The sequence below is a fragment of the Equus caballus genome, chromosome 18, assembly GCF_041296265.1.
Source record: "Equus caballus isolate H_3958 breed thoroughbred chromosome 18, TB-T2T, whole genome shotgun sequence".
Taxonomy (NCBI): Eukaryota; Metazoa; Chordata; class Mammalia; order Perissodactyla; family Equidae; genus Equus; species Equus caballus.
In genome coordinates this window covers 78,355,031-78,372,956 of record NC_091701.1, presented here as the reverse complement: position 1 = coordinate 78,372,956, position 17,926 = coordinate 78,355,031, and the positions used below count along the sequence as shown (strand labels likewise).

The 17,926-nt window shown below is 39.1% G+C and overlaps 1 protein-coding gene across 28 annotated transcripts in view; it reads left to right on the top strand.

The window, feature by feature from the left end:
* ICA1L (islet cell autoantigen 1 like) overlaps positions 1–17,926 on the top strand; it is a 66,568-nt gene that overhangs the window by 25,376 nt on the left and 23,266 nt on the right. For 22 of the 28 annotated variants that reach the window (XR_011428389.1, XR_011428388.1, XR_011428384.1 and 19 more), the window contains 6 exons: positions 2,384–2,507; positions 3,930–4,128; positions 6,426–6,551; positions 8,199–8,297; positions 9,594–9,676; positions 11,287–11,330. Coding sequence is in view for 16 of the 28 variants with exons in the window: in XM_070241635.1 (XP_070097736.1) it covers positions 2,384–2,507; positions 3,930–4,128; positions 6,426–6,551; positions 8,199–8,297; positions 9,594–9,676; positions 11,287–11,330 (675 nt within the window). In the remaining 12 variants the exon portion in view is untranslated. Of the gene's footprint in view, positions 1–890; positions 1,091–2,383; positions 2,508–3,929; positions 4,129–6,425; positions 6,552–8,198; positions 8,298–9,593; positions 9,677–11,286; positions 11,331–17,926 lie in introns of all 28 variants that reach the window. The other 6 variants (XR_011428393.1, XR_011428392.1, XM_070241645.1 and 3 more) reach the window with 1 other exon arrangement.

The window sequence follows — 17,926 nt, the reverse complement described above, 5'->3', positions numbered from 1 at the left end:
TGACTGCCTTTAGGTATTTGGTCAAATGTCATCTTTGAGTGAGACCTTCCTTGACCCCTATATCTAAAATGAAACATCCCTCTTTCTCATAACTCTCTATCTACTTAACAGTAGCACATAACAATATTCAACATTCTATATATTTTATCTATTGTTTTTCTTACCACCACTAGAATATGCTCTCCTTAAGGACAGGAATTTTCTGTTTTATTTCTGCATCCTCAAAGCCTAGAAACAATGTCTAGTATATAATCTGTACTTGCTCAATGAATGATTTTCTTGTGTAGCTATGTAAATTAATCTCAAAACTTTATAATCAAAGCTCATACATTGTCCCAATAAAGCAAGAAATCCAGTAGAGCATGATAATTTTTTGAGTGCCTGCCATATTTAACACTATGTGCTTTTCCCAAGGAAATAGCTGGAGAAACAACTTTTTGCAACAAAATAAGAGATACAGAAGAGTATGTATTTAGTTCAGAAGAGTGATACAGGTAGAACTCTGAATTCTCTCGGAGTGAAAAATAACTGTGGATTAGAGTCATTGGTAAAGGCACTCCATAGTTGAGAGTTGAGGTAAAACTTAAAGGGTTTATAGAAGTTGGATATCTGCAGTCAGGAAACAAAGGAAGGTTGAGGTCAGATTTCTAAGGACCTTAAATATTTCACCAGGCAGTAAAAAGCCATCACAGTCATTGGACCAAGGGAGTCCTGTGCTAGAAATGTGAAGAAACACTGGCAGGTTTGTATGTCTTGCATTTTGTCCTGAAAAATCCCTAGCTCTTTTAGCCCACCGGTGGAGCATTTCAGGATAAGGGAGAGATGTGCGTGTAAAGATTTCATTGCGTACTTTATCTTCTGGATTGTTATAAATATGTGACTTCTTGAAGACTATTCTAGCAATGCATCTTCTGTTGAGACTAACATCAGACAGCTACAGGAGACGAGTCCAGCACTGTAAACCCTATGGGAACTCTTGACTGGGTAAGGACACAGAGGAGTGGGAGCGGCTCCAGTTTTTGGCAGTGGGTTCCAACACAGAATCAGCACAAATTCAGCTTCATCTCCTACCCTTTCTGCACTGATAAGGGTGAGGCTCAGTGATGATTCCTGTTCAGTTAAAACTTGATAATGAAGTAATCCAAGTTCTCAGAGAGTGTCGTATACAAATTAATGTTCTTTCTAGTAGTTTTCTTTGAGGTATATTTTATGAAGTCCTGACTCAAAGGAAATGTGTAATCTGTACGTCTCTCAAGTAATCAGAATATTAAATTAACAACAGTCCCCAAATCCAGTCCTCTCTGGATCAGGTTGATTGTTCATAAAAGAGCACATGGTTTTATTAAAGATAATACTCCGGGATGTGCAGACACCCTCCTCCTTGACACCATCGTGCTCTCCTATGGGACCCCTTGCAGCCTCAACAGGGAGGAGCGGGGGGAGTGGGGAGAGAGCAAGTCAGAGGCCTGAGTTCTGTTGCTGCCCCAGAGGCACCCAGGGCCTCTCTTTCAGTTTGTAACTTCAGTTTTTCCATCAGCAAACTAGGGTGAAATGGCATGGCATTTGTCGTTTTTTTCACTTTAACCTTAGAGTTTGAACACTTTGTGGGTTCCCTCCGTTGGTCTTATTGTGGTGATGGTCATCTTATGCTACAGCCGTGCTTCTAAAACTGTGGTGAAGTTCCACTTTTTTGTTTCGTGTTTTACTTTCAATCTCTTGTAAACTGACACTTTTGTAAAATACAGTAAAAATGAATTTTTAGAAAAGTTAAAGAAGATATGCAAAATATAAGCGCACTTTTTTTTGTAATTAGACTCCACAGATCTAAAATAGTCAACGTGGTGAAAGTTTCTGAACAGTTTCTTAGTTTTGGTACTTGTCACAGGCTGGTAACAAATGGTTCTGGACTGGCGTGTGTCAGTGGGCCACACTTTGAGTAGCATTTACATGACAACTTCTAGGGTTTCAGGAGCAAAATTGTAGCCAACTGTGAGTCTGAGATATTGAGCATAGGAAACTGAAGCCAGGATGGGAGTCGAGAGTAAGTTACATTTAAGTAGGAAACGAATATTTTACAAAAGGCAGTGGTCCTAAAATGCGTCTCTGCACATTTGAAAATGCATCATTTGTGGGTTTGTTTTATTTTGTTGTTTTGGATTTTTTTTTTTCACTGAAGATCAATTTTTCCCAAAGTGAGTTCCATGGATTTGCTGCGTCAAAACCCAAAGCCCAAGAATTTACATTTCTAAAAGAAGTCTTTCTTCTTCTTCCCCCCCCCCCCGCAAGTAATTTTAAGTATAGAGAATATTGCTGTGAGAATTTTACTTGTGTGTATTTTAAACAAATGATGAAACAGTTAACTGTACTGTAATTTTTTTCCTAGTTATATCAGAGGAAGAAAACGAACTAGGGCTCTTTTTAAAGTTTCAAGCAGAACGGGATACAACGCAAGCTGGCAAAATGATGGATGCCACTGGCAAGGCACTCTGTTCTTCAGCCCAGCAAAGGTTTACCATGATTTTGCATCATCCTTAAATCTGTAGTCAATATGACAGTTTTGACGTATGTACCTAAATTTGCATATTTGTAAAGGTTACTGATCATTCCAGTAGAAGGTTAAAAGAGAAATATATTGCAGTATATAATTGATTTGAGGCCTAATTCTTATTTATTTTGTATTTAAAATAATTACTTAAAAATTGACATTCTTAGTTGCTTAATTCCTAGAAATAGACTTTAGGTATTTAAATTTCTTAAGTGGTCTAATGTAACGGAGGCACAGAATGGCTAAAATTTAAATATGTATAGTTTTATTTTTTGCTTTCACTTTTTTTGATACTATACTATCTATGAGTACATTGGAACATTTTTTCTTTTTAAGCAGAGGGAACTTTTTCTTCTTAATTATATACTTTGTATTCATCATTTTATAATTTTTTAGCATAAAGATACCTGTTGCAAAGAATCTCCTGCAGTTACTAAATACAGCCAAAAATCTTTGCATTTTTCAGAAGAAAGATAAAAGCAGGCCCTATCAGCCCCATAAGGATGATGTAAGACTTAAGTGGCTTAATTCTTTTTTTTTTCTTTTGAGGAAGATTAGCCCTGAGCTAACATCTGCTGCCAATCCTCCTCTTTTCGCTGAGGAAGACTGGCCCTGAGCTAACATCTGTGCCCATCTTCCTCTACTTTCTATGTGGGACGCCTACCACAGCATGCCTTGCCAAGCGGTGCCATATCTGCACCCGGGATCCAAACCAGCAAACTCTGGGGCCGCCAAAGAGGAACGTGAGCACTTAATCGCTGTGCCACGGGGCTGGCCCCCAAAATGGCTTTGTTCTTATGCAGCACGTCAGTGCGGAAGTCCTTTTCCAAGGGAGTGACAGAGAGACAATGCAAGGCCCTCCAGTGCCACTAAGTCAAAAGCAGACCAGAGGAGCAGGGTTTGACTTGTGTTTCTTAAGTCCTTGTTTTTTCGTCCTCATCCTCAGCTGCTAAGAACACAATTCTCATTAGTTCTTCTAGTATTTTATCTGCTTTTCTATAGCCAGGTTTCTCCTAAATTTGTTAAATGAAGGGATTTCTATTTATAGGACTCTGCTTTATGAATAGAGAACCTCTTTTACCCATGGAACTCTTTTCCAAATGGCAGATTTACTTGGCAGGTTATTTATGCATGGGTTAACATCCAAAATGTTGCAAAAATGATATATCTCCCAAAATAAGAAAGGGAGAGATATAGACATATCTTTATTAACAATTCAAAGTTGGCTGTATGATGCTGACTTGCTTTCTAAAGCTCCTTAGGCATCTTAATAATCCTATTTATAGACTCATCTTGATAGAAAATATGGTTTGTCATTGTTTTAAACCTATGTTTTTGTTTCGTTTTGCTTATGGGATGTACCTCCCTCTGATTCTTGCATTAGATTGGCCCTGTGTACTCCCCTGTCTCGTCTTAAGCAAGAAGTAGCAACGTTCAGTCAAAGGGCGGTATCTGATACCTTGATGACAATTCATCGGATGGAACAGGCACGCACAGAATACAGGGGGGCTCTGCTGTGGATGAAAGATGTATCCCAAGAACTGGACCCAGACACCTTAAAACAGCTGGAAAAGTTCAGAAAAGTATGAAAATGTATTCTTTTCCTTTTCTTGATACATAAACCTATTAAACTTCTACAAAACAGTTTAATCAAGATCATAAAATGTCACACTGTTTTTGAAAAACATGTTCTTTTATAAATTCTTGGTTACTTGGAAATCTTTGGTTGAACTACAAAAGGCCCTCACGCTTTTTTTTTGCCAAGGAAGATTTGTCCTGAGCTAACATCTGTTGCCAATCTTCTTCTTTTCATATGTGAGCTGCCACCAGCATGGCCACTGACCAGTGGTGTAGGTCTGCGGCTGGGAACCAAACCTGGGCCACCAAAGCAGAGTGCGCTGAACTTAACCACTGGGCCACTGGGGCTGGCCCATACACACTTTTTTTTTTTTTTTTTTCTGAGGAAGATTCACCCTGAGCTAATGTGCATTGCCAATCTTCCTCTTTTTGCTTGAGAAAGATTCGCCCTGAGATAACATCTGTGCCAGTCTTCCTCTGTTTTGTATGTGGGTTGCCGCCACAGCATGGCCAGTGACGAGTGGTGTAGGTCCACACCCGGGAACCAACCCTGGGCTGCCGAAGTGGAGCATGCTGAATCAACCATCAGGCCGAGGGGCTGGCCCCCACTTTATTTTTCACTCTTTGAGTGGCGTCCTCACCCCACCCCATCAACCTTTTCTATTATTTTTTTTCCCTCTCATAATAGGTTTAACTACTCTTTAAATGTTGCTTCCCTGGACTTTTGTGATTTGTTTACAGGAGGGAAATAGATTCCTAGTGAGGAAAACATATAATTTAAGTAAAAATTCATGTAAAATCATCATTATTTATAAGAAAAAATGAAGGTTATCAAATTTTTCATTCTGCCACAATACATAGTTTGACCACAAACTTTTAAAGCAACTGTCTATGTATGGACATACGTTTTTGCTAAATAAACTTCTTATTATAAATAACATCCCCTAAATTTACTGTATATGAATAATGAAATTCCGTCACTCATTCATTTCATATTTAGAGTACCTGTCATAAAAGTCGTATTTAATGTTGATGGAGCCTTTACTCTGTACCAGCTGTTGTAAGTGGCTTGCCTCACTGATTACTCCCGATAGACCTGGGAACGAGGTGGACACATGGCTTCAGGCCACAGCGACCTATTGTTCCGTCCCCTTTAGAGTCCTTGACAATTAGAAGATGATCTAAGGGCGTGGTTGCACAACACTGTGAATGCACTGACATCACTGAATTGTACAGTTTAAAATGGTTTGGTGTATGTTATGTGAATATTACCTCAGCTTTTTAAAAAAAGAATACAATCCAAACCTCTTATCTGACCCAATAGCCCTGCAGGGTCTGACCCCGACCCCTCGGCAGCCACGTCTCGCACTTACTGTCCATGATCCAGGGAGGAGTGTGCTCTGCCCTGGCCCTGCCTCTTCTGCAAGCATGATGAGCTCTCCGCATACCTCCTACGCCCAGGACTTTTGTCCTTGCTTTTCCCAGGGCCTGGAATGCTCCCCTCAGGGTCTTAGCATGGCCCACCCATCATCTTTCTGTCCCAGTTCAAACGTCATGCCTGAGCTCACCCCGGGCGTCCCTGATCATCTTATAAAGACAGTCACCCATTTCTGTTCATTTACACGTTCTCGTTGCAACGTGAGATTATCTTATGTATTTGTTTACTTCTTTTTTCCTGCTGCCTCCCCACTCCTGTCCCCCCCGCCCACCACTCAGGGGAGATGGGGAAGAACATCGTTCTGTTCACCACAATATCCCAGTGCCTAGAACAGTGCCTGGCACATAATAGATACGTTATAAGTACTCATTGAATAAATGAATTAGTATATTTAAAAGTTGAGTATTCACATGGCTTGGTGACATATAACTCACCTTATGTATAAGAAATATAACAGACCTGTGTTTATATATATCTCCATGATTCAGAACTATTCTTAGTGCTTCTCAACACTTTAACTATCTCCCCTTTTTGTTTATTCTTCTACTCATAGATAAAATATTATCCATCAGTAGTTTTAGATTTTTTTATTATTTGGAATCTGTGGTTTTTTCTTCGTAACTATGTACTTCCTTCTATCATCACATAACTTTCTTAGCATAAAGATATCTACTAGAAAGAATCGCCTACAATTACTGAAAATAGCCAAAATCTTTACCATTAATCATGAAATAATAATGCAGGGAAAGAGGGTTCATGTCCTTTACTACAATTTCATGTGTCTGAGAATATGTATCATGAACCTGTGTAATATGTTTATATCTGTGTTATCAGTAATAATCATTAACATTTTTATGGTTGCAGGTACAGATCCAAGTGAGAAATAGCAAAACTTCTTTCGAAAAGTTAAAGATGGATGTTTGTCAGAAAGTGGATTTACTTGGAGCGAGTCGCTGCAACATGTTGTCTCATGCGCTCACGACCTACCAGGTACCCACCCCCATGGTCAGCATGTCCTTGCAGTAAAGATGAGTGGTGAGATTCCTTTTTAAAAGTTGTCTAAAAGGTGTAAGAAATTGCATAGTTGATCGGATTCCTTTGACTTTGCTAAAATTGACTTATTGAGGTTATGGAGGCCAGAGAGTCATAGAATTCTAGAGTGAAAAAGACCGTAGGGATTGCCTACTCCTGTAGCTTCATGTTACTCTCCTTGGGGTCCTAGGAGAGAGAGGGGGGCACTTAGGGAGCATCTGGGTGAGGAGGGGGCTGTTGAGGAGGCAGGATTTAAGGCCGGTTGGACCTGGCTCACCCAGAGCTACCCCACTTTGAACTTCTGCCTCCAATTTCATTTGAATCAAACATGCTGTAGCCCAGAAAGTTTAAAAGTTTTCTGTTGTTTTATGAATGAGGAAAGTGAAACCTATGAGAATTAAGGTAAATGGCAATGTTTGGCTTAAAAACCTAAGTTCTAGGTCACATGTTCTTTTCACTCTGCCACGTTGCCATCCTACACCACTGTAACCTCAGAAGTCTCACTTGTGCTTAGATGACCCCAAATCACACATGGTAGCATGCAATGAACGCGTTAGAATGAATAACTGGCAGTTACTGATTTTAACAGGTATTTGTATTTGGCAAAATAGGAAAATACACTGTCTTTAGTAAGGAAAGAATAGCAAACTAACAGGAATGGACGTTCCCTGCTGCTTTCAGGGAATCCACCTCATTTAGTGCAGTGCTGTGGAATTCGGGAATCCAGAACGCGCGCCCCTGAAAATAGGAGTACGTGACAGTCTCTGTGGCATCCTTCCTGAGCCCCAGGAGATGTTAGTTCAGTCCCCCTTGTTCTCTGCACTCGTCCCCTTGCTGTGAATAGGAACCTTCCAGCAGCAAGGAAATGTCCCATTACTCGAGTTAGCCTGAGAACACATTTTTTGAGCAAGTCTTTCTTTTTCTTTTTTTTTTTTTAATAGATTTTACTTTTCCTTTTTCTCCCCAAAGCCCCCCAGTACATAGTTGTGTATTTTTAGTTGTGGGTCCTTCCAGTTGTATCATGTGGGACCCTGCCTCAGCGTGGCTTGATGAGCGCTGCCATGTCCGCACCCAGGATCCAAACCAGCGAAACCCCAGGCTGCCCCAGCGGAGCATATGAACCTGACCACTCAGCCACTTGCCCCCGGGCAAGTCTTTCTTGAACCTTAAATGAAAGACCGAATTTAGTGGTTCATATTATTTTTCTCCAACTACATGAGGTTTGTATATGCTTACCAACATAAAGATTTACAGAAATACCCCTAAAACAAATATGGTATTTTTGTGCTTTTACCATTTCCCTTTTGGAAGGTGTTCTAATCCTGCAGTTTTGTCCTCTTGGCTGCAGTTTCCCTCCAGCTGGCTCCAGTGTGCATCCCAGTGCTGTGTACAGACAGGCGCACAGACATGCAGACGCTCATGCCAATTCTTATGAGAATTCCTATTTACAGTGCTTTCCAGTTCCCCAAACTTGGAAACTGGTTTTAGTTCCTGCTTCTTCTTATTCAGCTACGTTTTCTCTACCACACTGGGAAGGAAACATAGCTCCGAAAAACGTCCTGGATTCGAACAAGAACGGTAGTGCCACCTTTTCTTTTTCTGCAGAGGACACTGCTTGGATTCTGGGAGAAAACAGCTCGAACGATGTCCCAAATCCATGGGGCCTGTACTGGCTTTCATCCATATGATTTTGTAGCTCTCAAGGTACATTTTTTCCATTATCTTGTGTTAGATTATTATGCTTTATTTGGATAATAACATTGAAACTATTTTTGCTAAGCCTAATTTAAAATTTACAAAACATTGGGAAACATTTTTCTACACTCCTTCGGCCAGCTGTTTTTCTGCAATTCACGCATTCCAAGTGCTACCAGCAACACTGAACAAATACATGGGAACCTACCGGCCGGCTCACGATACTAGTAGGGTGGGGGGGATAAAAGAAGGAGAAAGTGAAAAGAAAAGTGAAATGCAAAAGAGATAAGAGAAGGTTTATGGAAAGGAAAACTTAGGAGGAACAAGTGGTGGAAAGTGTCCTGTGTTTATGTAAAAATGACCAGATTACCTACCTGATAATTTTAGAAGTTAAAGAAAAATTTCCTTGCTTTACTTTTACACTCATGTCATCGCTGTGATTCACGATGCAAAAATTCTGCCAGTTGGGTCATTATGTGTGTGTGATTGCAGCTGAAGAGACTACTGTGTTAGACTAGCTCTTTCTGTGACGCCTACGTGGTCCAGGTTCTCTCGGGCTGTGATTATAACGCTGTTAAGATTTGTAAGTCTTCTGTCAACCTTCTTTGCACAAGGCGGGTCCAGCAGAGCTGCAGCGTGGTGCTCATCTCTTCAGTTCCAGCAGGCTGGGGTTCAGCACCTCTGAACTTACCATTCTGCCTTATTTGCAGTAGAGCTTGAAAATGTCGTTGGTGGTTTGCTCAGGGCAGATGTGGTGTCTGTGACAGGTTCACATCTTGCAGTTGCGTATTCCTGGGGCCTGGTATGGATCTTTCAGTCATGTTTTGACATAACGTCTTTTGTTCTAATAGATACTCTTGAATTAGACTTTTGGGTTTTTTGTTGTGTGTGTGTTTTGTTTTGTCTTGTTTTTTACTTTTTCTATATGAGTGCTTCACTGGATAGCATACTGTGTATTTAGGCAAATTTAATATCTAATTTCTGCTCAGAATTTAAGTTGAAAATCTTTAGCTGGATTTAGGGCATTGCAATAGAGGCCAGCAACACAGTGTAAGTCTTCTTTGGCATATGACAAAGTTGTAAAGCTGGTGGCCAGCCTAAGTCACAAGCACACACAGGCGTCAGGGTAAACAAGGACACCGGCTCCGTTCAAACTACGTTAGCAGACATTTCCCATATCTCTCACTCTCTACTTCAGAACTATTCTATTTTATGTTGTTTTTTAGAATTTTTATTCTCGTTTTGTTTCACAAAGAGAGAAACGGATTCTTTCCATCTCCCTAACGTTGAATTTCTTATCCTTAGCAAGTGCAAGACACTTCAAGCAAGCCTACTGAAGACCACAAAGGACAGATAGAAAGCGACTCTCTCCCTGGAAACCTCGATAAGTAAGCAGGCAGAGGTTGTATATCGTGCTATGGAGTCCTGGATGCACTGTGTGATGTATCTGGAAACAGTTGTTTCTTCTCTGGCTTACTGGATACCTATTTCTATGTCATTTTTCCAATTAACATTAAACATTTGTTTTGAACCTTTTTTTCTCCCCATTTTTAACATGGGAGGCAAAGTCGATGATAGGAGTACAGAACAGTTGGGGTGATCAGTCCAAATTCTGTAGTTTGGTGGGCTGAGCCTGTGTTAAGAGTTTCTACCTGGCGATCCTGGAAGGGCGGCTTGAAACAGGAAGGGACAGGTGCAGGTGCAGCAGCTGTGAGAGAGAAACTGCTGAAAGTCTGTCTCCAGAACAGCACAGGCGGGAGTGGGCCTGGTTCCCCGACAGCGGCCTCCTGCCCTGCACCGCCTCACGCTGCCCGTTTCCCTTTATCACATCTCACCTTTGTTTTCCGTTCTGAGCTGCCACTTCTCGTTTTAACCAGATTGCACCGACTATAATAATGAACCCAGAGATAAGGCCCAAACAGTGACAAACCAGATGCTGTTGAGTGGACGGTGATCCGGAATATAAGCATCTCCCCCTTTCCTCTATTGGGAAATCCAGACATTCTTTCTGGCTAACTTGAATATATAAATGTTTTAGAATGTAGATTAAATAATCAAATGTATAGTTATAAATTAAACTTATTAATTTAGTTACACATTGACATTTAAAATTATATGTTATGTTAAATATGTTAATTTAGTAAATTTTTTCAATTATCATATTTCATGAAAGTTTTATTCAAAATCATCTTCAGCGTTATGAGAGCTACCCTTTGAGTTTGCTAACAGCTTCCAAAGCACCTTCACCTTCCAGCCAAGTTGTTTAAAAAACCATATATGTATATTGTCATTGGAAATTTCATTCCAAGTCATAAGTATCTATTTTCTCTGTAGGTTTATTTTTGTAGTATTTGCAAATAAATACTGTATCACTTTTTGTGTCTTTAACGACTTATTAAAAACAACCTCCAATACTAGAATTGTGAGGTTATACCTCACAGTTGGAATAATGACTAAATCTGTGTTCAATTTCTTTGTCTCATTTTTTTATTATTATACCAGATGGATGATATAAATATCCAAAATTTGTATTGATTGAGAATGTTTTGGGCAAACGTGTCTTCATTTGCAAATGTCACTGTTGGTGAAGATAGCGTACTCCGTTTTTCTGCAGTTCTTCATCCCCCCGTTTCGCTCCCGAGTATTCTGGAGCAAAACCCTGGAATGCTAGAAAACTGACTTCACACTCGACGGCTTTGTTGACAGATGTTCTCTATGATATGGTACTTAGCCCAGTGCCTGCAGTGCTGGACACAGTGCCTGGTGCTTTGTCACTACTCAGTAAAAATAAGGGGTGAAGGATTGTTTTCACGGTCTCTGTAGATCTAGAGAAGAAGTAAGATTCCTCTCAGACAGATTTTAGGAGATCTGCTGGACAACTGTTTTATGTATCTCCTCAGTTAAAAAAAAATTGTTTTAACCATATAAAGCTGTTGGTAGAATGAGTCCCAAATGTATTATAACCAAAATCTTTGCCTTTTTTTGGTTTTTACTTAAGGTTAGTTTTGTCAGATGAAGAAGTGAGCTTGGGAAGTGAAGCAGGTAAGATGGTAAATTCATTAACTTGTGAAATGGTCACATTTTTTTTTTAAAGATTTTATTTTTTTCCTTTTTCTCCCCAAAGCCCCCAGGTACATAGTTTCGTATTCTTCGTTGTGGGTCCCTCTAGTTGTGGCATGTGGGATTCCGCCTCAGCGTGGTTTGATGAGCAGTGCCATGTCCGCGCCCAGGATTCAAACCAATGAAACACTGGGCTGCCTGCAGCGGAGCGCGTGAACTTAGCCACTCGACCATGGGGCCAGCCCCGAAATGGTCACATTTTAAATGTCAGAACAGTTTGTCACAGCGTTTTAAAAGAGATTGTGTTAATATCCATTCAATTAAAAAATATGTCATTTTATAAGTCTCTTCTGTGCAAACACTTCTGAGTTAGCTTTCTTTTCTTTCCCAGCTTTACTGAGTTGTAACTGACATATAACACTGTGTAAGTGTAAGGTGTACGATGTGATGATTTGACCCATGTGTATATTGTGAAATGATGGTCACAGTAAGATTAGTGAACACATCCATCACCTCACCATATTTATTTTGGAGGCAAGAGCATTTAAAATTTACTCTCTTAGCGACTGTCAAGCAGACAATACAGTATTGTTAGCTATAGTCATTAGATTCCCCAGAACTTATTCATCTTATAACTGAAAGTTTGTACCCTTTGACAAATATCTCCATTTCCCCCACCCTCCCAGGCCCTTGCAACCAGCAATCTACTCTCTATTTCTATGAGTTCAGCTTTTTTACATCTCACATTTAAGTGAAATCATACAGTATTTGTCTTTCTCTGCCTAACTTATTTCACTTAGCATAATGCCCTCCAGGTTCATCCATGTTGTTGCAAATGGTAGGATTTCCTTCTTTTTTATGGTTGAATAATATTCTACACTTTCTTTAGCCATTCATCTGTGATGGACACTTATGTTGTTTCTATATCTTGGCTATTGCAATAATGCTGCAATGAACATAGGGGTGCATATATCTTTTCAAATTAGTGTTTTTGTATTCTTTGGATAAATACCCAGAATTGGAATTGCTGCATCATGTGATAGATCTATTCTTAATTTTTTGAGGAATCTCCATACTGTTTTCCATAGCAACTGCACCAATTTACATTCCCACTAATAGTGTACAAGGGTTCCCTTTTATCCACATCCTCACCAGCACTTGTAAGCTCTTGTCTTTTTGATAATAGCATTCTAACAGATGTAAAGTGATATCTCGTTGTGGTTTTGATTTATATTTCCCTGATGATTAATGCTGTTGAGTCCTTTTCATGTACCTGTTGACCATTTGTACATCGTCTTTGGTTAGAAAAATGTTCAGGTTCTTTGCCCATTTTTTTTTTTTAAAGATTTTATTTTTTTCCTTTTTCTCCCCAAGCCCCCGGGTACATAGTTATATATTTTTAGTTGTGGGTCCTTCTAGTTGTGGCATGTGGGACGCTGCCTCAGCGTGGTTTGATGAGCAGTGCCATGTCCGCGCCCAGGATTCAAACCAACGAAACACTGGGCCGCCTGCAGCGGAGCGTGCAAACCTAACCACTTGGCCATGGGGCCAGCCCCTGCCCATTTTTTAATTCAGATGATTTGGGGTTTTTTTCTAACTATTGAATTGTGAGTTCCTTATATATTTTGGATATGAACCCCTTATCAGATATATTACCCATTGCATACATTGCTTTTTCATTTTGCTGATTTTTTTTCCTACACAGAAGATTTTTAGTTTGATTTAGTCTAACTTGTTTATTTTTGCTTTTGTTTCTTGTGCTTTTGGTGTCATATCAAAAAAATCATTGCCAAGACGAATGTCAAGGAGTTCTTTTCCCTATTTTTCATTCTAAGAGTTTTATGGTTTCAGATATTACATTTAAGTCTTCAACACATTTTGAGTTAATTTTTGTGAGTGGTGTAAGATAGAGGGCTAATTTCATTCTTCTGCATGTGAATATCCAGTAAGTATAGCTACTCCTGCTGTCTTCTGGTTATCATTTGCAAGGAATATCTTTCTTCATCCCTTTACTTTGAGCCGATACGTATCCTTAAAGCTAAGCTGAGTCTATTGTAGGCAGCGTATCATTGGATCTTGTTTTTTCATCCATTCAGCTATTCTGTGTCCTTTGACTGGAGAGTTTAATCCATTTACATTTGATTATTGATAGGTAAGGACTTACTAACTGTTTCAGACTGTTTTATAGTTCCTTCCTTCCTTTATTCCTCTCTTGCTGTCTTCCTTTGGGACTTAATGGCTTTGTGATGGTATGCTTTGACTCCTTTATCTTCACTTTTTGTGTGTCTGTTACAGGTTTTCCCTTGCAGTCACCATGTTGCTTACAGAAAATATTTTATATTCATAACATTCTATTTTATGCTGATAACAACTTCAATAGCATGAAGAAACTCTATACTCTTACTTCTTTCCCCCTCACATTTTAGGTTATTGATGTTACAATTTACATTTTTTTATATTGTATATCCAATAACAAATTATTGTAGTTACAGTTATTTTTAGTATGTTTGTTTTTTAACTTTTAAACTAGAGTTGAAAGTGATTTATGCACCACTATTACAATATTAGAGAGTCTGACTTTGACTATATATTTACCTTTACCAATGAGTTCTATACAATCATGCATTTTTACAAGGTTAATTAGCATCTTTTCATTTCAGCTTGTAGAATGCCCTTTAGCATTTCTTGTAAGGCAGGTCTAGTGGTGATGAACTCTCTCAGCTTTTGTGTGTCTGGGAAAGTTTTTACATCTCCTTCGTTTCTGAAGGACAGCTTTGCTGGGTGTAGTATTCTTCATTGACAGTTTTTTCTTTCAATATTTTCAATATGTCATCCCACTCTCTCCTGGCCTCCAAAGTTTCTCCTGAGAAATATGCTTATAGTCTTGTAGGGGCTCCCTTGTATGTGACAAATTGCTTTTCTCTTGATGCTTTCAAAATTGTCTTTGACTTTTGATAATTTAATTACAATGTGTTGCAGTCTCTGGTTGGGCAAAGCTGCTGCCATGCTCTGAGGTGAGGGGCACCCACTGACTGGGCTCTTTGGTCAAGTGGTGCCGCTGATTGGGTTCTCTGGTCAGGTGAGGCTGTGCTCTGAGGTCAGGTGGGGTCACTAGCTGGGTTCCACAATCACCTCTCATCAGGCCGGGTCTCTGGCTGTGACCCTGGCCAGATGGTGCCACTGCCTAGCCTCTGTGTTCAGGCAGGGCCACAGGCCAAAAGCTTCATGATCTGATGTGACCTCAGCTTGTGCTTTGTAATGAGGTGGGGTCACAGGCCGGGTTTCCCAATTGGACAGGATGGTGGCTGGGCTCTGCTGTTGGTGGACTGTAGACTTCCCGATTGGGTGGGGCTGCATGCTGTACCCCACAGTTGGGTGTGGTTTGAGGCTGCACTCCATGGTCAGGTGGGGTCCCTGACTGGGCTTCTGGCTGAGGTGAGACCACAGGCTCTGCTCAGCAACTGGGCATGGCCATGGGCTGGACTGCACTGCCAGACTGAGCTTTAGACTGGGGTGTGCTGCTGGCAAGTACTGTAAGCTGGGCGCTGAGGCTCCCCAGGGTCACTGTTAGGGCTTTCTCATCAGCCGGGCTGCAGGTTTTAAATCAGTTTTAGAACATTTTCTTCCCTCAATGAGATTTCTTTTGCCCATTTGCAGTAATCCCTGTTCCCATGCCTAGCCAATCACTAATCTACCGTCTCTCTATATAAATTTGCCTTTTCTGGACATTTCATATAACTAGAATCATGCAATATGTGGTCTTCTTGTGTCTGACTTCTTTCACTTCTTATAATGCTTTTGAGGTTCATCCATGACATAACTTGTGCTGATAGTTCCTTTTTATTGCTGAATCCATTGTATGGCTATCCATACATTTTGCTATATAGTATTTTCATTATTATTCAGTTTCAATTCTTTTAAACTTTTTATTATATCTTCTATGACCTATGGCCATGAGTGATTTTAAAGTATGTTTCTGAAATTGCCAAATTCTGGAGATATTAAAATTCATCTCTGTCATTGATTTTTAATGTAATTGCGTTACAGTCAGAAAATGTGTCCTTGTGGTACTGATTCTTTGAATTACTAAGACATCCTTTATGGACTAATAAGTGGTCATATTTTGTAAATATACCATGTGCTTGAGAAGAATGTATATTCTCTAACTATGAAATGCAGGAGCTTATATATGTCTGTTAAATCAAGCTTACTTGTGCTGCCATAAGTCTTTTTTATCTTTAGTAATTTTTTATTTATTTGATATATCAATAATTGAGAAAGGTATTTTGAAATCTTCTCTATTGAAGTGGATTTTTTAGTTTCTTTCTGTGGTTTTTCACCTTATATATTTTGAGGATTTTGAAGTGAGGAGTGCATATAAGTTTAGAATTTTTATATCTTTTTGGTGAATTAACCTTTTATCATTATATAGTGACTCTTTCTGTCCCTAAAAATACTTCTTGTGTTAAAGTCTCCTCTGTGTGATATTAGCTTAGCTTAACTAGTTTTCTTTTTGCTAAAATTTGCTTGGTATACATTTTTCTACCCTTTACTTTCAACCTTCCCATGTCTTTATATCTTAGGTATGTCTCTTGTAAGTAAGATTGAGGTGGATTTAAAACAAAAAAAACGTCTGATAGAGCAATTTGTCATTCTTTTATTTGGTGAGTGTAGTCCATTTGCCTTTATTGTCATGATGTATTTTAGACCTTTACTTTCTGTTTGTTTTATCCTTGTATCCTTATTCTCTTGTCACCTGTTTTGTCTTATTTTGGATTGTTTGAGGCTTTTTCGTTTGTCTTTAAAGATTCCCTAGGCTTTTCTTTTTCCCATGTACTGGTTTGGAAGTTATACATTTTATTTCTGGTTTTGGTGGTTTCTCTTGAATTTTATCAGGCATACTTCATAAAGTCTAAAGTTTATGAATATCTCAGTATCCCCCAAAACATTACAAAGATCTTAGAAAACTAATTCTAATCACTCCCATCCCAACTCTCCAACTATTATTATCCAATATTTTATTTCTGTCTCTTTTTCTAATCTCCCACAAATTAGAACATTATTTTTATTTTGTGAAGAAATGTTATTTATATTTACCAATATTTTCCCTTTGTTACTATTTCTTCTTGTATTTCAGAGCTTCATTGTGACCTCATTTTCCTTTTTCCTTAACTACAGCTCTTTGTTTAGAAGTTGTTAAAGATGCCATGGTGGTGAGCTTGGCTTATGTTTATCAGAAATATTGTTATTTCTCATTTTTAAAGATAGTTTTGCTCAATAAACAATTTTAGATTGGTTGGTGTATTCTTTCAGCACTTTGTAACTATTGTTCTATTGTTTTCTGCTTTCCATGGGCTGTTGAGAAATGTTTTGTTGGTCCAATTATGGTTCCTTTATAGTGAATTTATCTTTTCCATCTGGCTGCTTTTAGGATGTGCTATTTGTTTTTGATGTTCTGCTATTTCAGTACAGTGTATCTAAATGTGCAGGTTTTTTTGTGTTTTTTCATCTTTCATAGTATAAGTTGTGTTTCTTGTATATGTGTTTTTTATCAGTTCTGGAAAATGCTCAACCATTATCTTTCTTTTGATATGATAAAGTATGCATAACTCAACCATTATCTTTTTTTTTTTCTGGGAAAGATTCACACTCACCTAACATCTGTTGCCAATCTTCTTCTCTCTCTTTTTTTTCCCCTCCCAAAGCTCCAGTACATAGTGGTATATTCTAGTTGTAGGTCCTTCTAGTTCTCTGTGAGCTGCCACCACAGCATGGCTACTGACAGACCAGTGGTGTGGCTCTGCACCTGGGAACCGAAGCTGAGCTGCCAAAGCAGAGTACACCGAACTTTAACCACTAGGCCATCAGGGCTGGCTCCATTATCTTTTAAAATATTGCCTCTCCTCCTTTTTCTCTATTCTCTCCTTCCCTAACACCAGTAAGCTGATGTTAGACCTTTTCATTCTTCCTTCATATTTTTTAACCTCTCTTTCATATTTTCCATCTTCTTTCTCTGCTGCATTCTATGTAAAGTTCTTTCACTAATTTTTTCTTCTGGCATTTAATCTACTGTTTAATATACATGAATTTCCCCCTCCCCAACAACTATACATTTTATGTCTAAAAGTTCTATGTGTTTGTTTCACAAATATGCCTAGTTGGGGTTTTTTTGTTGTTTTTAAGATTTTATTTTTCCTTTTTCTCTCAAATCCCCCCAGTACATAGTTGTATATTTTAGTTGTGGGTCCTTCTAGTTGTGGCATGTGGGATGCGGCCTCAGCATGGTCTGATGTGTGGTGCCATGTCCGCGCCCAGGATCTGAACCTGTGAAACCCTTGGCCACCAAAGTGGGGTGTGTGGACTTAACCACTCGGCCATGGGGCTGGCCCCCTGCCTAGTTGGTTTTTATAGTCTTTTGTTCTTTCTCACCTTTTGACTCATATCTGTATCTAAAAATATAAGCATTTGAAGTCCTTGATGCTGGTGTCCTTATCTATTATTTGTTGGTTTCTCCCAGTTTTCTTGTGGTGGCTTATCAGTTTGTTTAGTGATTTCTGATTGTGAGCTAATACTTATTT